Source organism: Papio anubis, chromosome 1 (genome assembly GCF_008728515.1).
Source record: "Papio anubis isolate 15944 chromosome 1, Panubis1.0, whole genome shotgun sequence".
NCBI classification, from domain to species: Eukaryota; Metazoa; Chordata; class Mammalia; order Primates; family Cercopithecidae; genus Papio; species Papio anubis.
In genome coordinates this window covers 72,876,620-72,902,516 of record NC_044976.1, presented here as the reverse complement: position 1 = coordinate 72,902,516, position 25,897 = coordinate 72,876,620, and the positions used below count along the sequence as shown (strand labels likewise).

General features: G+C 39.7%; 1 protein-coding gene across 6 annotated transcripts in view; it reads right to left on the bottom strand.

Annotated features, from left to right (window-relative positions):
• Positions 1–1,882: 1,882 nt before the first annotated feature.
• LOC101000074 (serine/threonine-protein kinase TNNI3K) overlaps positions 1,883–25,897 on the bottom strand; it is a 309,317-nt gene continuing 285,302 nt past the window's right edge. For all 6 annotated transcript variants that reach the window (XM_017962538.3, XM_017962532.3, XM_017962535.3 and 3 more), the window contains 2 exons: positions 5,998–6,077; positions 1,883–2,410 (listed from right to left, as the gene is read on the bottom strand). In XM_017962538.3, coding sequence (XP_017818027.1) covers positions 2,334–2,410; positions 5,998–6,077 — 157 coding nt within the window. In that variant the 3' untranslated portion in view covers positions 1,883–2,333. The remainder of the gene's footprint in view (positions 2,411–5,997; positions 6,078–25,897) is intronic.

The following is a 25,897-nucleotide window of genomic DNA, read 5'->3' as shown; positions in this document are numbered from 1 at the left end:
AAAGAAAGAGATCTTGATGAATCTGTTCTAGAAAATCTCTTCCTAAAAGAGGGGCATTTCAGAAGCAAACAATCCTCTCTCTGAATATGACCTGGGAGGACACCTGGCTGGGGTTACCTAAGCAGATATGCCTAAATACAGCCAGCGAGAGTTACCCCAGCACTGTCCACTGCCCTGACTATACACACATTTGGCACTATGTATACTGTGACTCTTTTGGTTAAAACTATCTTTTGAAAAAAACTCTCTAAGGTATTTCTTTCAACTCGACTCATAAAAGGATTAAGCCCCCAAAGTATCCCAGGCTAAGTGCTGGTTCGTTTCCCAGAGTAGCTAGAGCAAAGGAATACAGGGAAAGCTATGGAGACAGGTGTTCTTTAATCAGCTCCTTTTTCTCCTTCTCTGTCTTTGCCAGAGGGTTTATGCCTGAGCGGTTACTTCAGGTTCCTCCGTCCTGCTTATTACACAGTCCTTTGGGAACCTGATTGGTGGGATAGAGTACCTGTGACTCCAGAATAATTGCGTAAGGAAATCAAAAGGCTGGAGGCTAAAAGAAGATAAATCTAGTTGGAAGTACCAAGTTGCTTTTAATTTCTGTCTCTGAACCTACACTGGGCTCTCCACAAGCTAATCAGAGCATGCCAGGATTTGTGACTTTGCAACCATAAGTCATAACAAGAGGCTCAAAGGGATTTGAAAGGTGGGTTTGCTGTTCTTCTGATAGAAAATGCCCTCTAGAAACATAATTTCTAACTGGCAAGAGAGAAGTGGAGGAAAGCGGAGCTTGCCACAGATATCTAAGGAGCAATCAGTACTTCTACTATCCAATTCCATTTATATATGAACCCACATTACTTCAGGAGGAGGAGAAAGCAGGTATGCCTAAATTCAGCCAGCTAGAGTCAGGCTCTAAATTTCTTGTTTGCTCTTTAGGCCTGTGGTTATCCTCTTTGAATTTAGAGAAATGGGTCTCAACTTGGGGCAATTTTGTCCCCCATGGCATATGTAGAAATGTCTGAAGACACTTTTGATTGTCATAACTTGGGAGTGTGTGTATTAGGGCTCCCTGTTAGAAAGAGAACCAATCAGATATATATGTGTGTGTTTGTGTGTGTGTGTGTATGTGTGTGTGTATATGTATGTATGTGTGTGTGTGTGTGTATATATATATATGAAATTCTGGAGGCTGGGAAGTCCCATGATCTGCTGTCCATAAACGGGAGACCCAGAATAGCCAGTGGTAGAGTTCAAAGGCCTGAGAGCTGGAGAGCCGATAGTGTACATTCCAACCTGAGTCTGAAATCCTGAGAACCAGGAGCACCAAGGGCAGGAGAAGATGGATGCTCCAGCTCAAGCAGTCAGGCAGAGAGCAAATCTTCCCTTCCTCCACCTTTTTGCTCTATTCAGGCCTTCAGTGGATAAGATGATGCTACTCACTGGGATGGGCTCTCTGCCTTTCTCAGTCTACTGGTTCAGATGGTAATCTCTTAAGGAAACACCTTCACAGACACACCTAGAAAGAATGTTTAACCACATATCTGGGTATCCCATGGTCCAGTCAAGTTGACACATAAAATTAACTATCATAGGGGGTGTTACTGGCACCTGGGGTAGAGACCAGAAAGCTGCTAAACATCCTACAATGCATGGCACAACTCCCCACCCTCTCAACAAATATCAACAGTGCCAAGGTTGAGAAACCTTGATTTAGAGGATGTCCAAGATTCCTTTGCTAACCTTATTTCTTTTGCCAAAACCAAAATACATGATTATCCTTCAATTTGCAGCCTTCTTGACCTAAAACTTGTTACTGTTTTTACCAATATGGCTAGAAAAAAATATACTCAGTGGATGTCTTGTTGAAATAAAATACACTCCTAAATCAATTTTCTATTTCACCAAAGAATCTTTAATCACAGAGGTGAACACTAGAAGTAACATAATGAGAAAAGAAAATGAACAATGTTCTAAGAAATCAAACCCATAGCTGTCAAACACAAGTCTACATAATTCAGTCCTGGAAAACATAATTATTATCTGTCCACCACAGACTTAGGCTCCATCTCCAAGTAATGATCTAATTTTTTTTTTAATTTACAAAATTAAAAACAATTCTTCATATACATTCCGTCTTGGTTCTTTTGCGTATTATTCCTTAGGCACAAATCCAAAGCCTGCTAATAGTGGGGAATTAAATAGGACCAGTAAATACCATTCCAATATAAGGAGACCTTTGAGAATAAAATGTTATAGTTGGAAGCCAGCTTGCCGTGGTTGGAATCGTTGCTGTCAGTTCGGGGAAAAAACTCTCCTTAGGTATATGCCGAATGCTGTCAGCTGCTGTCCTCAAAGCTGCTACTATTTCGGCAAAAATGAAAATGCATTGGGCTCATGGGATCGGATACATAGCCTGCATGAGAAAAGAAGTTCAGTTGTTACTTACTAGTCTTTCAGTACATTCCCCAATTTTTTATTACCAGCCTGAACCAGGCAGGTCTTCCAGATCATGTGAACAGAGAATCTGGACAATGGTTGCTGGTGAGTGGTTGCAAAGCAGAAGCAACATTTACAATGAAAACAGAGAGCTGAGACCAGGCAAATATGAATGATGAATGTCTAATTCGGACCCAAGCTGGCTAGGTGGCATTTTGGGTTTGGAGTAAAGAAGGGTACAGCTCAGGCAGATGGCATGCCAGGCTGGCTAAAAGCACAGGCCTTCACGTCAGGCAAATCTGGGTTTAAGCATGGATTCCACTACTTGCTGGCTCTGTGACTTTTGTCAACTTAAACTTTCTATGCCTCAGTGTCTTCATCTGTAAATGGGAGAAATAATAGCACTTATTCATAAGGTCGGCAATGCACCTAAGACAATTAGCACTGTCTGATACCCAGTGAATGCTAAACAAACAATGGCTATAGAAAGGAAGATGGAGAGAGAGCAGTAAAGAAAAAGGAAAGAGGCCAGGCGCAGTGGCTCATGCCTGAAATCGAGCACTTTGGGAGGCCCAGGCAAGCGAATCATGAGGTCAGGAGATCGAGGCCATCCTGGTCAATATGGTGAAACCCCATATCTACTAAAATACCAAAAATAGCTGGCTGTGGTGGCACATGCCAGTAGTCTCAGCTACTCAGGAGACTGAGGCAGGAGAGTCACTTGATCCCAGGAAGCAGAGGTTGCAGTGAGCCGAGATTGCGCCACTGCACTCCAGCCTGGTGACAGAGCAAGACTGTCTCAAAAAAAAAAAAAAAAAAAAAAAAAGAAAAGAAAAGAAAGGGAAAGGAAAGAGCCTTTGTTTCTCAAACCAGATGGCTTTGTTTGTTTTCTTCTCCCTGGTAGCCCAAATTTTAAAGGTACATAAAATTCTCAGGTCTAAATACCAGTGGCATTTGATGCCCTTTGAAGCAATAGCCTTGGATGTGTCCAGAGAATGAACCTAGTGGCTCAGGATCAGGCCACTGTCCAAGAGAACCACAGGGCTATGTATAGGGAAGCAGTTTTCTTTCCACTCTGAAGCAAGAAAGCCATTCATTGCTTCTGTGAAAGTGAGTAATTTGTCAATAGCTATTGCTGCTTTTGCTTCCCTTTGATAGCTGAGCTTTCATAACCAACCCAGTCATCTACATTTTCATTAAGACACCTAGCAATATGCAGTTGGATAGACATATTTATTTTCATAAGAAAGGTCTCTGTCAAAATATCTTAGGTAGCACATAAACTCTCTTGAGAGAAAATGCCACTGATAGTGATACTCCTGTCAACTGGTATCTCCCACTCACTTCTTTTGGAACTGGCTCTGGTCAGATGTGAGGAAGGTTATGATGGGGCAGGATGAGATGATGGGCAGTGGGATATGTATCAGCGAATCTAAATTCTGTGTAGACTAAAACAAAATCTACCTCCTACAGCAAAATATTTTCTATATCCAGGCTAAAAATGAGACTTCATTTCAGGCACAGATAGATGCTTTCATAAACCTGTAATACTTTTATGACCATAATCAGCCTTCTAACATACCACATGCAATTTTACTGGCCTGTGATATTCCAGTGCCTCTTGCCCCATAGGACTCCAGTGGAAATTTGATTGTGGACATATGTCCCACAAGGGTGGGTGGGCTCTCCCCTCAGGAATGAGCAGCAAAATCAGTAAAGCATTGAGGCTAGCATTTATTGTTGATGCCATTATTGCCAGAATGTAAGAATAGATGTGTTGGATTGTGGACCCAGTCGGTTTAAGAGGAACTCAACTGAAATTTGACCATAGGCTTTAGGAAAGGACTGAACCAAGTCTGCATGTTTTGTTACTTTAAGGTAAAAGATCTCAGGTATAGAGAAAACAGCTATGTGTTTCATTTTATCTCCATTTTTGAGCTCTGCTCTTTGGCAGCAAAGCAGAGGGAGAAGCAGCCTATAAAATTGCTGTTATATTGCAATCAGTTTGGAAATAGAATAAAGGGCAATTAAAGGGTTCTTTCCTGTGTGATGTGATGCTCCTAATGGGAGATATCAAATGTATCTTCTTTGTTTATAGGTACTCTCACTGCATCCAAACACTCTCATGTTTTCTTCCATCCCTGAGACAGATATGCATAGGAAAACCCAAATTTTGCATTATTACACCACATTTGTCTTACTTCTCCATCTTGGGGGGATTCTTCTTTAAGAAACAAATTAATTTAAAGAAATGCTTCATCTTGAAACCTCACCACTAAAGGAAAGACTTCTGGTCAAAGCACATGTTTCAAAGGATGCCCTATAGTTTGTGGTTGTGAAGTTACATCTGTAAAGGTTTGAAGAAACAATATTATATCTATTAAAAAATGTGAGGATGTGACACTTGGAGTGCATTTTCCCCTCAAAAGGATCTGTTACTGGACTGGCCAATTATGTTGTAAAGCTGATGATAAAAAGCACTCATCTGCATTCTAGACACGTATTGGGAGTCAGAAGCACAAAGTTTCCCTTTTTTTAATGTGCCCAAGTAGTTTGTCTGCATCCATTCAGAACATATATTTTTCTTTGTTTCTTAAAAGGTTTCTAATGCCTTAGGTAATGAGTCTTTGCAGATGAGGTGAATTGGTGAGGATCCCAAAGCTGAAGGTCTCCTGGGTCTCTTGCTCCCTATCCAGGATCACATCATCCAATTTATTCTTTCCCAAACCCAGCTCTTATAATAAATCTGATCTCTTTAACTGACAGACACTTTTTCAGTTCTTCATATAGTCAAAGGAAGTAGCAGTGGATAAATGGGCCCATTGTGCTAAAATTCCAATTAGACATAGTGCCTCTCAGGCTTAAAGGTTGGTAAAAGGACATCCCAGCCCTAACACATTGATATGGCAGCTGATGATAAAGGCAATTGTCCACCCTCTGGCTTCCAGAGGCCTGAAAAAACTTTGCTAATTATTTCCAAGAGCTTTATTAATTCTTTCTGAAGAAGCCCTGTGTAAAATGGATCCCATCAACTGTCCTCACCGCCTCTCCAGCTGTTTGAAGGAATGGCTGGATTTGCACTTTACCCTTGAGTGCTTGGCTAAAGGGGAAGAGCTCTCCCAACATATTATGTCATTGTGAAAATTCATCTCTTGTTTTTCCTCTCCCTGCCTACACACACTTAATGTGGGGCTTAGAAGCAATGGACTTAATAAAATGTTGACAAAGTATTTGGAATATCATGAGAAGAAGGATTTTTTTTTGTTTTTTTTTTAAAGAGTTGTACTTTTTTCTATGTACACAAACACAAACAGGCATTCACAAATAATCACACATATACTTACACACTCATGCACACTCCACACATGCTCACACACACGTTATTAACCTTAAAGGTAAATGAGTTATAAAAGACATATACAATCAAATTTTATACTTTTACATTTTTAAAGCATCTGCCATTTTGGATATTACAATATGCAATGTTTTCTCCCTTTTCGTTAAATAGATATCACCTTCCTAAGGGTAGTTTTCTTAACAAACCTAACGAATCTGTCTACTTACCATATTTGTCAATGGGTGAGTATTGAAGACTTCTTTTCATCTCCTCCAAAGACAGACCTTGAGAGGAATATTGTCCAGCACTGGAAAATTAATAAAACACATAGTTTCACAGTGTGGTGATCTGATAATAACACTTTTATAAACACAGAATTTTTCCACTCAATATAGATCCGAGAGAAATGGCAAAGTGATACAAAGAAGCTTTTATCTTAAAAGTGATTAGTTGGGAAAGAGTTCAGAATTATTTGGTGTAAGTCATATCTAAGTGTGAATCCTGGCTCTTATGCATAGGTTACATTTCTAGCAGTATAACCTCAGGTATGCCACCCTTTCTGAGCCTCAGTTTATTTATCTGTAAAATAGGAAAAGAACATAAATAATTTCCAGTTTGTGCTTGTAATCCTTACTAAAAAGAACTAAAAAAAGAACATTATTATCTTAGTAATAATATAAATAAAACACATCCCAAGAAGCATTATTATATTATTTTTATGATAATGATAATATATAGTGATAATATTCATTACATGATTCTTTTGTGTTTATATATATTACTTTACATATGATATCATTTCCTTATTTGATAGATAACAAAACTGACACTGAAACAATTAAGTAACTTGTCACACAGGTTGGCTAATAGTTCATCCAGGATTCAAATCCAAGTCTTTTAGATTCCAAAGATGATGTATTTATCTACCATCAAATATGAAGCTCTTCCTGATTCCTACCTTCCTGATCCTTCTCCTTTCTCAAACTCCTCCTGCTCTTTTGCCCATTTGGCAAATGGGGTCACTTTCTTTCCAGTTCATTTGACTCAAAACCTGAATTTATCAAAACCCTCATCCTAAAATCTACATCCATCAGTTAATTATATATCTATTATCTCTCTTGAAGCCATTCATCATTTGTCATTCTCAAAGCAACGACTCTAGTTCCCCCTAGAACTTCACCATGACTGTAGAAGAACTTTTTTTTTTTTAAATTACACTTTAAATTCTAGGGCACACGTGCACAACGTGCAGATTTGTTACATATGTATACATGTGCCATGTTGGTGTGCTGCACCCACCAACTTGTCAGCACCCATCAACTCGTCATTTACATCAGTCATAACTCCCAGTGCCATCCCTCCCCCCTCCCCCCTCCCCATAATAGGCCCCAGTGTGTGATGTTCCCCTTCCCATGTCCAAGTGTTCTCATTGTTCAATTCCCACCTATGAGTGAGAACATGCGGTATTTGGTTTTCTGTTCTTGCGAAAGTTTGCTGAGAATGATGGTCTCCAGCTGCACCCATGTCCCTACAAAGGACATGAGCTCATCCTTTTTTATGGCTGCATAGTATTCCATGGTGTATATGTGCCACATTTTCTTAATCCAGTCTGTCACTGATGGACATTTAGGTTGATTCCAAGTCTTTGCTATTGCGAATAGTGCTGCAATAAACATACGTGTGCATGTGTCTTTATAGCAGCATGATTTATAATCCTTTGGGTATATACCCAGTAATGCGATGGCTGGGTCATATGGTATTTCTAGTTCTAGATCCTTGAGGAATCGCCATACTGTTTTCCACAATGGTTGAACTAGTTTACAGTCCCACCAACAGTGTAAAAGTGTTCCTATTTCTCCACATCCTCTCCAGCACCTGTTGTTTCCTGACTTTTTAATGATCGCCATTCTAACTGGTGTGAGATGGTATCTCATTGTGATTTTGATTTGCATTTCTCTGATGGCCGATGATGATGAGCATTTTTTCATGTGTCTGTTGGCTGTATGAATGTCTTCTTTTGAGAAATGTCTGTTCATATCCTTTGCCCACTTTTTGATGGGGTTGTTTGTTTTTTTCTTGTAAATTTGTTTGAGTTCTTTGTAGGTTCTGGATATTAGCCCTTTGTCAGATGAGTAGATTGCAAAATTTTTCTCCCATTCTGTAGGTTGCCTGTTCACTTTGATGGTAGTGTCTTTTGCTGTGCAGAAGCTCTTTAGTTTAATTAGATCCCATTTGTCAATTTTGGCTTTTGTTGCCGTTGATTTGGTGTTTTAGACATGAAGTCCTTACCCATGCCTATGTCCTGAATGGTGTAGAAGAACTCTTAATTCTCCCAGCCCTCAAGCCAGTTCTTTCCATTTCAGTTACTAGTATTACATCATTCAGTTACCTTGAGCCAAAATTCTTGGAGTCATCCTTTGTAATAGCGTCTTTCTCTCACGTTTCTCCCTCAATTCAAGTTTTTTAGCTCAGCCTACAAAACATAATCCTAATCTATCCACCTCTCTCCAGCCTCAAGGCCTAGACTAATCTTTTTCTTCTTTGGGCTTTTCCAGTTTGCCACCTAATTGATCTTCCTGCTTTCACTTCTGTCTCTATATTGTCCATTCTTCATATATTATCCAAGGTGATCTTTTCAAAATATAAAACAGATTACGTCATTCACCTACTGAAAACTTTTCAATGGCTTCCCAGTTCATTTAGAATAAAATACAAATGTTCTACCTACAAGGTCCTGGTCCTGCCTATTTCTCAAACTTCAACCCATTCCCCTCTCCATCATCTTTTGCTAAATACTTCTTTTTGGCATTCTTTCTGCCTCTTGAACCCTCCAAGCTCTTTCCCAATTCAGAGCTTCTGCATTTGTTAACTCTTCTTGTAATGCTCTTCTTAATAAATGCAAATCCCCTTTTGCTGAACACTTGCCCTGCCTTCATCTATCACTGCCTCCTCTGCCATTTAGGCCTCAGTTCAGGCCTGGGACAGTCACAGATCCTGACCACCACTCTGAGTGAATACTCCTCTGCCCATGACCACTCTCTATCACATCACATCACTTTATTTCCTTCTTTCAGAACTATAGAAAATTATCTTGTTTATTTATCTGTTTACTTATATACCCTCCATATTCTTTCCACACAATGAGGGTGGGGACTTGTCTCTCTTGTTCCCTGCTGTATCCTCAACACTCAGAACAGTTCCTGGTACATAAGAGAAGCTTAACAAAGAGTTTTTGGAGCATTTAATAGAATTAATAGATCCTTAAATGACATTCTCTCCCCAGTCATTCAGTACTCCCCCTAAAGGGTCCTATTATAATAAAAACCTTACCACAGCATTCCCCTGCAATTCCCCAAGCCGATATACCAAGTTCTCTATAGCCCTACTTGTGTCTCTGTGTCTTGTATTCTACAATTCCTCAACACATTTTTTGCCCAAGTTCAAGCCAGACTAATAAACTGAATTTTTCAAACATTCCTCAGTTTTCTCTTCTCTATGACTGTGGCTGAGCTGCTCTCAACTGCTTGAATATGCTTATTTATCCCTGACAGGAAGCAGTATAGTACTATGGTTAAGAATGAGCATTGTAGTGCCAGACTCCTTGAATTTGAATCCTGACACCATCACTTACTATCTTGGCAAGTTATTTAACTATTCTATGCCTCAGTGATGCAACTATAAAATGGGAATTATAGCAAGACTTAGTTTATAAAGTTAATCATGAGACTTAAAAGAGTTAATAAGTTTAAAACACTTTGAACATTGCTGAAATTTAGTAAGCACTCAATAAATGTTACCTACTTTTATTATTCTTCAAGGTCCAACTCAAAGTTGGCATCTTCCTTGAGGCCCTCTTGAAAACTCCCAGTCAGAATTAACCTCTTCCTCTTCCATATCCCTCTAGAACCTGATAATTCTACACAGTACTCATCAGAGTCTGCCTTAGTGTAGAATTATCTGTATTTGTATGCTAGTGAACCTTGTTAGACAGATAGTTCCTGGAGGTCAGAGATTATGTCTGACATCTTTGGATTCCCCACAGGGGTTAGCCAATACTTTGCAAATACTTAAAATAAAAGTATGTTAAATTAAATAAAATTAGATTATTACAAAATGTTCATTTAAAGACATCAGATTTTCCTGAGAGCTAACATCAGTTCACACCGATTAATTTTTTCTACCTGCCTTAAAAATGACTGCGTCTTTGGCCTCACTTCCCTAAGCTATAGAGTAGACACGCTTTTTTTTTTTTTTAGTAAATTTTTTTTGAGAGGGAGTCTCGCTCTGTCGCCCAGGCTGGAGTGCAGTGGCCGGATCTCAGCTCACTGTAAGCTCCGCCTCCCGGGTTTACGCCACTCTCCTGCCTCAGCCTCCCGAGTAGCTGGGACTACAGGCGCCCGCCGCCTCGCCTGGCTAGTTTTTTGTATTTTTTAGTAGAGACGGGGTTTCACCGTGTTAGCCAGGATGGTCTCGATCTCCTGACCTCGTGATCCGCCCGTCTCGGCCTCCCAAAGTGCTGGGATTACAGGCTTGAGCCACCACGCCCGGCGACACGCTGTTTTTTTAGAAGAAAGCAATGCTTAAAAAAAAAGACAAAGTATTGACTTAAATGGGACATGATGTGTTCTCAATCAACATTAAACATGGCAATAGAATATCACTCAAGACATTTTTCAAAATGTAATTTCCCTTATTAATAAGACCTAACTTCTTTAAAACTCTATCTCCTTTTAAGAAATGTGCTATACACAGTAGTCTTGGCAACACAAGATAATAGGAAATCAATATTTTATCACCAAAATGGCTATCTGGTTTCCTCTAAATAAAAGCTCATATCCAAGCTGCTCTGTTTGTTCAGTTGCTAAATGCAATCCATGTCAGGGGACTTAACCTTTTTGCCCAAGAGATAGATACCACATAGTCTGGCTCCAGATGCTGTTCTAGGATGACAGACAGATGGAAGCTACCCATGGCCAGGTCAGACAAAACAGAAGAACCCAGACGCTGATCAATGGAACTAGCTGTTTCAACCCATGCACATCCAGACTTCAGCAAGTGTTTCACAGATGCCCGGGTTTAGAAGATACATCAGGACCTCTATTTGCTGAAGTTGTGGTCAGTGAAAATAAGGAACTTACAGCGATGCAGCTGCCTCAAGAATTCAACAAAAGTAAATGCGAACTAATGACAGGTAAGGAAAGCACTCAATTTTGCAAGTATTTCAACATTGCTGGTCAACTAGGTAGTCTTCCTTATGCTAAAAAGATGATCTATATCACAGATGGCCATATATATGAATTACTAGTTACTATATGGGTAATTTTGTGCATGTAAAATAAAACTTTATTTTATAAAAAGAGAGTAACAGTCTTTAGGTTAGTTTTTGCATACTACCATGTTATATTAGTATATATTATTTTAGTGCTAATTCAAATTAGCTCCATGATGTATACATAAATATAAACATTATCATCAGTCACTGTTTTTATAAAGGTACATTAGGATATGAATAATTTATTAAAATGAAGAATAGAACCAAATTTTTTAAAAATTATTTTTACTAATTAATTCATGCTTTAGGGGTATAGATGTCCTAGTGAACATCTGCCAATTAGACCAGTTCACACTCAAATCCACAATATGTAAACTGTATTTTGGAGTGTGCATGCCATTTAGGCCATGGCTTGTCAGAACAAACTAGCCTGTTTGCAAATGGTCACATTGTCTGTGAATGAATTAATGCACCCTGGGTAAAGACAGGAACCAGGGCATTTAAAACTAATGGCAGAAGAGTGAAGAATAATAGGAAAAGTGCTAGAAAATAATATATGCAAATATAGCCTCAACTCCCCAAAGCAGGAGTAAGACAGAGCCTACAAACTAGGCTAGTGAGTTAATGTACATTATAGGCAAAGCTTCAGAAAGGAATGATTTAAACAGAAGATTTCCACACTCTTGGAAAAATACTGATTCCTAGGAGCTACCATGGATACATTAAGAAAAGAAAATCATTCTAGATTTACTTTATTATATTTTTGGTGAAGATAAATACAAAGGGGAAATCAATAGGCTAGAACATACAACTGGATTCTAGCAGAGTGTTGGACAGAATTACTCCTGACTGCTTTGTAAGTAAGAAGGGGAGATCGGTGCCAGATGACAAGTGGTTAGACTGAATTGTGACTGACTGAATATCCACAATTGACACAGTCTTCAAATGGTGAAGGCATTTCATATAGATGACATTCCCACAGAGTTAAGTTGAGCCTTAGACATCGACAACAATTAAAACAAAACACAGCACTTCCTAAGATTAGAACTGTCCAAAAATAGATTGAATTGTTCTAGTAGGGGATACTGCTCCATCCCTAGAAGTCTGTAAGCTAAGGACTGAAGCACCTCTTGGTTGTAGAGGGATCCAGGCACCTATCTGTAGAGGGATCCAGGTGCTGTAGAGGGATCCAGGCACCTACCTGGAGGTCACAAGATGTGACGAGTGATGTTCCAGATTCCTCCATTTCTTACATTCTGTGATTCTTTTTTTGTTTGTTTGATTTGAGACGGAGTCTCTCTTGGTCATCCAGGCTGGATTGCAGTGGTGCAATCTCGGCTCATTGCAATCTCCGCCTCCCAGACTCAAACAATTCTTGTGCGTCAGCACAAAAGTAGTTGGGATTACAGGAATGTGCCACCATGCCCGGCTAATTTTTTGTATTTTTAGTAGAGATGGGGTTTCATCATGTTAGTCAGGCTGGTGTCGAACTCCTGTTGATCCACCCACCTCGACCTCCGAAAGTGCTGGGATTACAGGTGTGAGCCACAGCTCCTGGTCACACGTGATTCTTTAGAAGGCATTCGTGAATCATGTAGACTTTGAGAAGCTAGCTTTGGCATTTTGGAAAGGCAGAGTGAGATTACACAGTCCCCATTTAGGCAGGAGACTTTTATCTTCCTTATCTGACATGTCCAACATTTGGCCAGGGCTGAATGCCTGATTTGTACATACATGCCACAGTGCATCTGGCTATACGTTAACACTGCTACTCAGCGTGCTGTTAGTAGCTTTTGTCTAAATACATTTCATTTGAAATGGTAACTGAAACATGCAATATGCCTGAAGGAACCATTGCATTTAGTGCTCCATTTCAAAGGAGGAACTACATTGGCATTTAAAATGAAGCAAAGGAAACTGTAGAGAAACCACTTTCACATAAACCCATCGTTAAGGATTTGAATGACAGGTTGTGTAAGGCTGGCACTAGGAAATCCAGAGTTGCTTAACAAGAATTCTTATATAAAAGAAATTTGTAGAATATTCATGTTGCAATGCTTACAGGATAGAGGAGATACTCCTAAAACTCTATGCAATTTAATCCAAAGAGATATATTGTTAAGCAAGTCCCAAGAAGAAATACAAAAAATAATGTCTGAAGAGACTGGGGAATTCTGGTGCCATCTCTTTAGTGTGGTGGGACCAGGCAGTGTCACAATGAATCCAAATGGCCCCATTTAGAGCCTTGAAAATAGACAGTGTTGTGGCTTCCAAACTATAGACTGCCAAATGTTTTTGGTATTGGAGCAATGAATCATGGTTTTGGCTGTGGGATTTCATGAATTCTCAGAATATTTGCTAGTGCCACAATTGCTTCTGACTGAATTGCATTCCAAAGAAGACTTCAGATGGATATGCAGTCCAAAAGGAATCATTTTTTAAAATCACGCTCTTCTGAGTGTGGCTTTTGCAAACTTGGGAACTTTGATTTGATGAATTATAACAGATGTATACTATTTTACATGGCTTGAAAGTAAGAGTGAAATTAAAACAAATAAAAATAAAGAGACCTAGAACATTAAGTTTGACTATGATATAATAATAATAATTTTTTATACTTGTAGAAGGCTTTATAGCTTGCATACACTTTTCTATCGACTAGCTTGTAACATTTTTACAAAACCCCTGTGGGGTGTCTGGGAAGGAATTAATTTCACCTGCGTTTTGGGGATGCAAAGTCAGGCTCAGAAAGTTTGAATGACTTGCAGAAACTCACAATGCTAGCCAGAGGCAAAAACCTAACTTGAACAGAAGTTTTTCAGACTTTCATTCCATACTCTTTCTACTAAAACACACTCCATTTAATAATAGCACATGTCAAACTATTGTTCAGTTACCATTTGGAGAGCTCATTGAATTACAGAGCTGATAATAAGTTACAGAGTTTTGGATTATGTGCATATGAAGATGAACACCAAATTCTTCTTAGAGAAACATCCCTTATAATCATAGCAAAATCAGAATCAGCTTTCTCATGTTTGCTTGATCTTTAAAAAATGATACTTTCCTTTATTCAACAATTGCTTGCTGTTACCTTGCTACGATGCGAAAACATGAGATACACATGCACTAAACTTTCTAAATGAGAGATTTATTATTCCTCTCAACCCTCTGATCTTTCGTAAAATTTTCTAAGCTGCATGCATGGATTCATCTTCCTAAACACAGCCTGGGCTATGTTGAACAGAAAACCATTAGGTTATTAGTGTGATTAAAGACTTCAGGCAAAATTTTCTTCCATTCAAATTGGTCCAATTAGTTTTTATGCAGCCAATAATGCCCTCAGGCTACCTGTACCCCGGAAGATTTAGCCATTTGGATTTTTAATAAGGCAACACCACTTAAGGCCTCACAAGTTTGCAAACATGTTTTGTGGTTTATTGCCATGTGTCATAACAATGTTACCTATGTGATAATATTAGCACCAGGATCAATGGCCATATGCACACTTCTCCCCTTCTTCGTGAGGAATATCTCCAAGTCAGAAGTTATCTCTTATACTCAAAAGGAAACACATACAATAATACCTGAACAGAATTTCAGTTCTTTGCCCCAATCTAAGGAACTAATACAAAGAAAAGGTGGAGAACCAGCTTGCTGAGATGCCTAATAAAGGTGTTTACACAAGGATAATAAATGTCTTGCCATAGAAAAGGCTACTAGAGTCATCTGGCTCATCCTTTTGGCATTTAGCTGAAAACAAATAGATCTATTTAAAACAGATCTGTCAGACGAGGTAAATGCCTTTCTATGCTTTGCAGTGTCTTTCTATGCAGTCCACCTTTCCTCTGGCCTAAAGAGTAAGATGATATTTCTATTAGAGACGGGAATTTATTTGGTCTAACTTTGAAATGGTCCAGACTCTTATGAATGGCCATTTGCTAATTTATCAGTTAAGTTCAACATGTTTATTTATTCATGATTTCATCCTGGCTGTTTTCAAAGCATTATTTTGCTTTTGTCAATATTTCCTACTTGACAATGTCCTAAATTGAAACAAATTTATTGCTCCCATTACAGTGAATGGGCAAGGGCGAAAGCATTTAATGGGGCCAGAGGTCAGTGCAAAATATCTCTTTCAGGAATATCAAACCCATCAGTTTTCTTTCAATGGCAAATGTCCCCAGGCTATAAAAGAACTGAAAGACTTGGCAACCAGGTCATGGTTCTGCTTGAGCCATTAGGCAAATATCCAAGGTCTCAGCTTCCCCCATTTTTAAAGGAAAAAGCAATTAGGCAAAGAATTACGAATAAGGAAAAATGCAGTGAGAACTTAAAGTGTGTATTAATTCCTAGATGGCTCATAAATTATTAAAAGGCTCAACAGTAACCTAACAACACTACCACCTCTCAATTTACCTACTAATTTAAGCAGGTATAAATGAGTCAGCAGTACAAACCATTAGGAGGCATGCTTTGCACGCCTTGACTGCTAAAACTGAGGAACATCCTCTATAGCAAAATCTTTCATAGCCCTCCGCTTCTATACTATCATCCAGAAAGAAAAAAAAAAAAAAAAAGTTTTGAGTTCTTGGGTTCTTGGTAGCATGACAGTCATAAGGCCTACTCCTTAATTCCTCATTTTCTCACCTACCATTTTACCAGGAAGGAAACTGAGGTCTTGAGAATTGAAGTAACCTATTCCAGTTCATATAGTAAGGCTGTAGTGAAATAGAGAATATAACCTAGAATTCTGATCTTCTAGTTTTATTTGATGATTTTTATTTTTATTTTTAAGGAGAGTAGGAAAACAAAATTGTTTCATACCTGCTAAGTGCCAGGGACTCTACTCGATGCTTTACAAAACTTACAAAATTTGCCCCACCTAACAACCCATTTTATATATGAGGAAACCAAGGCTCAGAGAGTCTATGTCTTATCCAAGATAACTCAGTTGTAATTCAAACCTAGGCCAGGCAATTATTAAATTTTTTCCAACTTAAACCTGTTGGCTCTAGAAGTGATTCTCAAAGTGATGTCTATATCCTTATCTCTCTCCCTTTTTCCGTGACTTTTTATCAAGCACAATGCCAGGAGCTGTGCTCTGTATTAGGAATGTAGACATGAGTGTGATGGACATAGACCCTACCCTCTGGGGTAAATAGAAATGTAGACACATAATGGCTGGGCACAGTGGTTCATGCTTGTAATCCCAGCACGTTGGGAAGCCAAGGCAGTAAGATCTCTTGAGGCCAGGAGGTAGAGGTTGCAGTGAGCTGTGATCATGCCACTGTTCTCTAGCCTGGGTGACAGAGTGAGACCCTGCCTCAAAACAAGAAAAAACCCCATAGACATGTACAGGTAAACTTCAACACAGGAGAAGAAGGGACATGCTCTAAAGACACTCTCCTTATGCAGGGAAAATGAAGAACAACCCTGGTTCACAAGGGGGGTGGGGTCATCCAGGGATAGAGCAAGGTAGGGGCATGTGCAAAGACTTTGGAATCAAATGTCTGAAGTGAATATATGAACTTTCTTAAAAAAACCTTTTCATTTAAAAACTCTTAAACATAAAGAAAAGTTGCCACAATTATACAGTGTTTATTTTTCTGAACCACTCGAGAGTAAGTTGCCAATCTAATGCCCATCATCTCCCAAATACTTTAGTGTATTTCTACAATAAAGACATTCTCCTACATAACCACAATACAATCATTTGATTCTTCCATCTACCCTCAGACGCCATTCAAGTTTTGCCAATTATCTCAATAATGCTTTTTACAGCAAAAGAATCTAATTCAGAATCACATGCAGCATTGAGTTGTCATGTTTCTTTATTTTCTTTCCTTCTGAAATGGTCTCAGTCTCTACTTGAATTTCATAACCATGACATTTTTGAGGATGACGAACCAGTAATTTTGCAGAATGTCTTTCAATTTGGCTTTATCAGAGGTTTCCTAATGATTAGATTGAAATTATGCATCTTTGGAGGGAAGTATCACAGAAGTGACGTTGTTTCTTTCGTTGTGTCCCATCACATTTTGATTTGTCTCATTATTGTGTTGTTAAATTTGATTACTTGATTGCGTGATATCTGATAGGCTTCCACACTATAAAATTACTCTTTTTCTCTTTGTAATTAATAAGTATTTTGTGAGGAAGTACTTTCAGACTATATAAATATTCTGCATCTCAGACAAATTTTATTTACTTCTATCATTTATTTATATCTATATGAACTTACAGTTATAATTTTATTGATGTCCTGTCATTATTTATTTTGATAGTCAAATTAACTCATAGTTGACCACCTGGGGTGCCTTTGCTATATCGCTTTGATATATCACCATCTTTCTTTGTATCTCTCTACTTTCTGGTGCAAGATGTTTCAGGCTTATTTTATTGTTTTGTACATTCCTTGTCTGAGCCTTAAAGCCTGTCATTTCTTCAAGTGCCTTGTTTCCTTTTGGTAAATAATAGTATTTGGAAATGAGGATCAAGGTACCAGGTGTGTTCCTGCGGATGAAGTGCCGCTCCTCCCAGGCCCTCTCATTTAGCAAGCACAGCTAGAGCATATGTATGAGAATACATAGGTGTGTAAACACATTTAGACTTCACTCTGTCAAAGCATAAGTTTCCAGCAACATCTCCAATTCCAAACTAACAAGCCGAGTGGATTCTAGTTTTCATTCTCTCCATATTTACAACACCATTCTCTGACAGTGAGAAACCCAACTCCCATTATCCTAAATATATTTACTTATTTGATCATTGTCCCTGAATGTACAAATCTCCCATTGCTGTTGCACCCTTTCCCCACTCCAACACACACACAGATATCCTCCTTTACCCACAAGGGCTCCAATATCCCACACCCATGTGGAAGGCTTCCTCACTCTCATGTGTTCTGACACCCACACGCCTATTCCCCACCTGCCTGCCCCAAGTGGGTCCGCTCCTCACTTACCTGGGGATCCAGCACTCAGCACTGTACTATGTCCCTATGCCATGCCTTCCTTACCCTGCTCAGGCTCCAGCCCCTTGCTTGCACTGGGCTGCCTGCCCACACATACACCTTCTTCACTACCCTTATGCTCCAACTTCCTTCCACCAGGCACTTTCCTGTGCCCATGTCCTTCTTAGCCTGCATGGAAGCACAGTGGCACTACTCTGTAGGATGTCCTGCTTACCATGCTTGGGCTCTGGCCTTACTTGAGCCACTGTTCTCTCCACCCTTCTCATAGATACCCTTCTTCCTGGGCTTGGATTCTGAGCTCCTATGCCAGGGTGCTTTCCCATGTGGCTACCTTCTTTACCATACTTAAGCACTACCACCTTGACTGGGCAGCCCCAACCTCCTGTGGAAACCCTTTCCTTCTTCCACTTTTGTTCTGACACCCTATGCCATGCAGTGCCACTCAACACTCCCATCCACCACATAGACATTCTCCACACCTTACTTGGATTCTAACATTCTGCTCCATATCCATTGGAGAAGTCCACCTTACTCAGCCCTGTCTAATGACTTTGGACCAAATCATTCATGAAGGGAAAGGAAGGGAAGGAAAGGGAAGGGAAGGGAAGGGAAGGGGAGGGAGGGAGGGGAGGGGAGAGGAGGGGGAGGGGAGGGAGGGGAGGGAGGGGATGGGAGGGGAGGGGAGGGGAGGAAGGGAAGGGAAGGGAAAAACAGTAACAATGGTGAAAGTTTTAAAATGCTAATCAGATCATGTCACCTCCCTGATTACAGTTCCTCAATGGCTGACCAACACATGTAGATCAACAACCTAACACCCTGTCTGATAAAGCCCTCATGACCTGGACTCTATCTGGAACTTCATCTTGTGCCACTCTGCCCTGTCTCCCCACCCTATCCACCATGGTGGCCTTCTGGTTCTCCTTTTTGCTTGTGCGTTGGAAACCCCACATTTGCTTTTCAGCTCTGCTGAATGCATTTCTCAGAGTCTTCTTATGGCAGACTTGTTTTTGTCATTTACCACCTCATCTAACCTTGTGTTTCCTATTTTCTCCTGTGCCTTGTTTCTCAGTAAATATGGATTAAACAAATGATGGAATGAATGAATGATGTTTCCTCTTCTGCAATTTTATTCATGTTTATCTTTGTCTGTTTACTCTGATTCTTTTTAACAAAGTTTGTGGTCATTGGTGAACCTCCTTTCATTTCTTTAGCCACTGCTCAAGGATGAGCCTTATGAGTCTCCATGTGCCTGGCACTTCCCACAGCACCTGGCACGGACTAGTAAAAGTGTTTATAGTGACCTGAAGGTAGCCTTCATATTTTTCCACAGGGAGATGGATTTCCAATGTATACAGTTTTGGGACTCTGTGACTTGAACAAATATAGATTTTATGCTTTTAGAGCAGGCAGGGATCAGCAAACTTTTCCTGTAAAGGACCAGACAGTAAATATTTTAGGCTTTGTGGACCATATGGTCTCTTGCAACTACTCAACTCTGCTGTTTCAGTGCAAACACAGACATAGATAATATGTAAACAAATGAGTGTGGCTGTATTCCAATAAAGCTTTAGGAAACAAGCAGGGAGTTGAATTTACCCATGAGTTGTAGTTTACCAATCTCTTTTTTAGAGTGTCAGATAAGTCCTATATGTGTTGCTCTCCTAAGCTGCCTTCTACCTTTGGGCCAAACAATGATATCTCAGTGAATGTAAGATCTCCATTCTTCTTAGATTTTCATACCTTCTCCTAGGAGAGGAATGTTAAAGACTAAAATGCATGAGCTAATGGAAAACAGAAAAAATACCCAATTTATATTGATTTAGTGTTTACCATATATTAGACATGTAGAAATTGCATTCTCACGTCATCTTCGTTGCAACCTAATGAAGAAGATGATATTATTTTCATCCTATAGCTGAGAAATTTGAGACTTGAAGAGCTCAACCAACATGGCCAAGGTCACAGGTTATAAGTCGTAGAACTTGAATTTGAACTCAGGTCCATCTGAGCCCAAGCTTTTAACCACTACTTTATACTCATGGCCACTGGGTAGTTACATAAATAAAAATCACAAAACCAATTTTATTGATGGAAGATAAAAGCAGCAACTAGATTGGAGCCTACAGAGCAATACATATTCTTTTCCCCTATTGGATTGAGGAAAGTTCAAAGGCCATCTTTGTTGATTTTAGATCTCTGGGCTCCTTTGTGTGAATTCAGATCCCTGCAAGAAATTCCATGTTCCTTTGTTCTTTATGACAAGCCAGTCTGAATGGGAAGGTTTTAAAACTCCCTAAACTCTTTGAACATGCAGAACATTGATCTTCACAAACCATTTGAAATACCCTAAGGAGGTTGCAAAATTACAAGCAATGTTTTTTTGTTTTGTTTTGTTTTAAGTGAATGTATACCAGACCTCTGGGACCCTTTGCTTCATCATACAACACCAAAGCTTTCCTCTCCTCCTCTGTGTATTCTTTGCTGTCAGACCCTGAATAAAAATGATATTATGTAGTGGGGGTGCCTTGTTCTCATTGAAAACCTCTTCTCTTGCCGGTAATGTGGGGGCTCTTACCCCACTCTGGTGTGAAGTGCTGTGATGCTTCTTTGAATCCTGGGGCAATCCAGGGTTTGACATTTCCTGCTGGGCCAGCTGCTGCTCTTGGCTTTTGTATTGACAGGAACATGACTGTGGATGCTGTAAGAAGTACTCTGTGGCCTTCTGCACAGCCAGGCCTCCATGATCATATTTATATTGGTATTTATTAAGCTTTAATATGTGGCACACCAGAAGCACATTCCTTCAGAATAGGAGTCATGCTTTGTTACTTATCTCGTAGCCCTGGCATTTGGACACAGAGTTTACTTGCAACACTTATTTTAAAAATAAATTTGGTTGAACTGAGCCCCTGGTCATTTCTTCAGCCTCATCTCTCAGACTCAATGTTCTATGCAGGTTGGCCAAGTGGTCAGGAACTTGGGGTGTGAAGCTGACTGAGCCAGTTTTCAGTCTGGGCATCTCTACTTCCTAGCTGCTGGCCTTGAGCAGATTATTTTACCTTCCTGTGCCTCACATTCCTTTTTTGTTGCATGAGGACAATAACAATACTTACCACATATGTAGTTATTTGTGAGAATTATATGAGATGGTATATATGCAAAGTGCTTAGAAGAATCCCTAACACACAGTGGGTGCTCAGTATTAGCTATCTTATTATTGTTGTTATTATTCTCATTCTCATGTATGCCTGCAGCATTCTTTCCTCCCCCTCTTCCACTGGATAATGCTACTGATTTTTCAGCCCTCAGCTTCCCCAACACTTGGTTAGGTGTCCTCTGCAGCATGTTTTTTATCACACTGAAGAATCTCATCTTTCATTCTTTGTCTCTTTCCCCAGTATCCAGCTCATAGCCCAGGCTAAGTAAAATACTTACTATATAATTGAATGCATAGAAAGTAGGTATAAAAGAGCAAATTAATTGGCAACCTCTCCTTCCAGTCCCAAAGTACCTCAGCCAGAGCAATCCTTTTAGAAACAACCCTAATGATGTTACCTCTCTGCCCAAACCCCTGCAGTGGCACGCATCTCAATCATAGTAAATCTCCAAGTCTTGCCAGTGGCCAGTCCCCTTTCATGATGTGGCCCCCTTAGTTCCTTTTTTTTTCTGTTTCTTTTTTTCCTTTTTCTCTTTTCCTTTCTTTCTTTTTTTTTTTTTTTTTTTTTTTGATACAGAGTCTCGCTCTGTCGCCAGGCTGGAGTGCAGTGGTGCGATCTTGGCTCACTGCAGCATCCGCCTCCTGGGTTCCAGAGATTCTCCTGCCTCAGCCTCCTGAATAGCTAGTATTACAGGTGCCCACCACCATGCCCAGCTAATTTATGTATTTTTAGTAGAGACGGGGGTTTCACCATGTTGACTAGGATGGTCTTGATCTCCTGACCTTGTGATCCGCCTGCCTTGGCCTCCCAAAGTGCTGGGATTACAGGTGTGAGCCACCACATCCAGCCGTGGCCCCCTTACTTCCCTACTTCATCTCCTACTACACTTACCCATGATTATTTTCCTTCATCTGGCCTCCTGGCTATATTCTCTAAATCTGCAGACATAATCCCACCTCAGAAAATTTGCACTTGCTGTTCCTAGAACTTGCAAAGCTGTTCCCCAGGGACTTGTGGTTCTCTTGTTCACTTAATTCACGTCTTTGCTCAAATGCTATCTTCTGGGTGAGGCTTTCCTTCACCATTCTGTTTGAAATTGCAAACTACGTTGCTTTCTTCACTCCCTATCCTCCATACCTACTGTAATACTATATAATTTACTTTTTAAAAAGTTGCCTGTCACTCTCCTCCCACATTAGAATAAAACCTCCATGAGGGAAGAGATTATTTTGTGTGTTTTATTTGCTGCTGTATCTCCAGAGCCTAAAAGTAAAAGCTTTAGATATTTGCTAAATGAACGAATACATTAGATTAAAGTATGCCCATTGCCCTTAGAACCAAGAAAAATGACAAATCTTTTATGAGCATCATTCCAGAAGAGATTTATATGACCTTTTCCTAATGCATTTTCCTGTACAATTTTTTAATAGGGAGAAGCTGTGTGGAGATTCCATAGCGAGTCACCAGTTGGCCCTACATAACCCAGCTGTGACCACAGCCAGTGAAACTCCACAGCAGCCCTGGATTCCACACAGTGTCAGGTGCAGAATACTTGCACTTTGCAATCTAATAGGCCAAGGCCCCTCTATTTCTGGCAGGCCCACAGAGCTATTCACTTTGCATGTTTCCATAACCATCTGAATAGGGCAGAGATCAGGCCGTTAAAATTCCCAATGCACTCTTCAGGATGCCTCTAAATACTTCTGATGGTAATTGCCACACAGTTACTCTGTGTTTTGAAGACTTTTCACATAAAAGAATTCACTGAAGCTTTTGTGGACACTGCCACCAAAATTACTGGATTGTGTTTGCGGCTGGCCACAGTTAGGCTCTTGACAAATACTTTTTGACAATTGCTTTGCAAACACAAAATTTTTGACAATTGCTTTGCAAACACAATTTTTGGTGAAAGCAACAACTCCACATTCACTCACGCCTTTGGAATTGTGGCTTGATAGAATTGCCTTGTTCTCCATATGGGCACAGGGAGTGGAACATCCCACACTGGGGCCTGTCAGAGGTTGGGGAGAAAGGGGAGGGATAAAATTAGGAGAAATGCCTAATGTAGATGACGGATTAATGGGTGCAACAAACCACCATGGCACATGTATACCTATGTAACAAACCTGCACGTTCTGCACATGTATCCCAGAACTTAAGTATAATTAAAAAAAAAAAAAAAGAGAGAGAGAGAGAGAGAGCAAACCACATGCCACAGGGCGCTGGTTCCTCAAGACCAAAGAAAACCTCAAAAGTTGTATTAGCAATTACCGACAACTATGTATTGATCACCTACTGTATGCCAGACCAGACACTGCCAACTGTCAGGGCCTGGCATACAGTAGGAGCTCAACCTCTGCAAAGCTAGACTCACAAAGAGGGCAGAGCTGAAGTCTAAATTTTCACTGAAATTACTATAAGCAGCTAATGGTCAGGCAGAGTCTATAACTTTGAGGCCCCCCTCCCTTTTTTTTTAAGTCAATCTCTTTCTCTCTTTCTCTTTCTTGTTCTTGCTTTGGACATTTCAAAAAAAAAAAAAGAAAGAAAAATCTTACACAACAGCCAACTATATTTGAATGCACACACAAAAGAAAGGGAAAAAAAGGAATTGCTTGTTCTCTTAGATACGTGTATAGAAAAACACAAATATCATGCTCAAAATTTGATAATACATGTCTTTACAAATCCATATGAAGTATCAAGTGAGTTATAGATGTGCTTTCTGAAATAATAGGTGTTAGAAAATTTATTTCACATACAATTCCTTATTTAATCTTCCCAGCTCCTCTGTGGTATCAGTATTATTACATATTTTTTTCTTGAAGAAACTGAAGGGCAAATTGGTCAGGTAACTTGCCTCAGGTCACCTGGCCAGTAAGAGGGAAGAGAAGAATCAGACAGAACCCACACTGAGGCGCATTGTTTTTCTGTTCCACAACGCGGCTGTGTTACAGAAACCTTGTGATCTGTTGTAGTGAATGCTTGGGGTGTTCCCCCTCATTAGTAATTTGGATTCTTCAATTTCCAGTGGACAGTCGGGCTTGGAGTTAGAAGTGTAGGCTTCTGATCATGAACCTACTGAAGCTTTGGATCATGCAGCGCTGGATTATAAGTGTTCACAGTTTAATCTCGAATTCCTTCTACAGGCAAAGTTTCCACTAAAGCCAGGGGCTAAGGTAGAAAGAGTACAGATTTTCAACCTAACAAATATACCAGTTTTAATCCAGATTTGAATCAAATGATCAATATTCCAATCAGGAAATGAATCATGTTATTCTGGGATTGCTTCCTGAATTTCTCTCTCTCTCTCTCTCTCTCTCTCTCACACACACACACACACACACACACACACACACACACACACACACTTTAGGGACCAGAAAAACAGCTACTTACATTTTGGGAATATGCGGTAAAAAGACAGATTCTCTCTTTTTCATGCTACTTTTTAAATGTATAATACCCTCAGGAGTAGGTCTTCTATACCGTGTGGGGAGAATTAGTCATGCAACTACTACTACAAATATTCCCCAAGCACCATTCTGGAAGTGTACACCTTGGTCTACCTTTTAATATGAGACACCAAGCTGAAAGGAAATCCTGTCTAGGGAACGGGTAATCTGAGCTGCTGCAGGTTCCCATAGGAACGCTAGGAACTCACTGCCTTTATTTATGCGCATTTGCGGCAGCTGTCTCCTTTGGATTCTGGCTCTTAGCAAGTACAAGTAGCAGCTCCAAGAGCAGATCTGTCCTAAATGTCTCTCTTTGAAGCCCTTGAGTCCATAGCCTTCTATTTGTGTCTGGCCCCGATTCATCAAGGGCCTGAATGCTTCACCTGCTATATTAAGTTTCCAATAGCACCTGAACCAGATTTTTTTTAAAAAAAGAACAATCCCTGGCCAGCGAATCAGCATGAGAGCATTGGAAAAGTGATAAGGCAGATAGTAATTACTGCCCGTCATCTATTATTGGAGGGATGTTGATATATCTCCCTCATCTGAATTGTTTTGACTCTACCTGGATCTCAGTTACCTGTTTAGAAGATTAACAACAGTTGGATGCAGCCCCAGAATCACTCTGGGCTTTTGAGTAGTTATAATTCATAGCAGAAATGGCATTATGAATAGACCTGCACAGGCTTTAAAGAAATTCTGACTTATTCTCAGGGATCAAAACACTTAACATTTCAGTAGAAATAGCAAGAAACATTCACTCACACATTTATTCATTCATGTATTCATTTATTAGACCCTGTGCCCCTCTTATCATAAATGTATCACGCTTTGCTGCAATGGCTTGTTCACCAGCTCTGTGAGAATAGAGACTGGGGCTGTCTTGCTGACACTGTGACCTCCATGCTAGGAATATAGTGTCTCTTTACCAATCGTTTGCTTAATAAAGGAAGGCAGAAAGGTAATGAAAAAGGCTTTATGGAAATAGTAGCATTTAATTTTGACTGCATATATATATATGTGTGTGTGTGTGTATATATATATATATATATATATAGACATTATCTAAAAATATTCTGAAGTTGAAGCTGTTGCCCAAAGGAGAAGATATATATATATATGTGTGTGTGTATATATATACACACACACACACACACATACACACACATACATAAAGCATTTACATGTATGTGTGTGTGAGAGAGAGATAAGGTAAGGATTTATTGTACTAGAATACATATTTCATAAAATAGTTAACATTTATTGAAC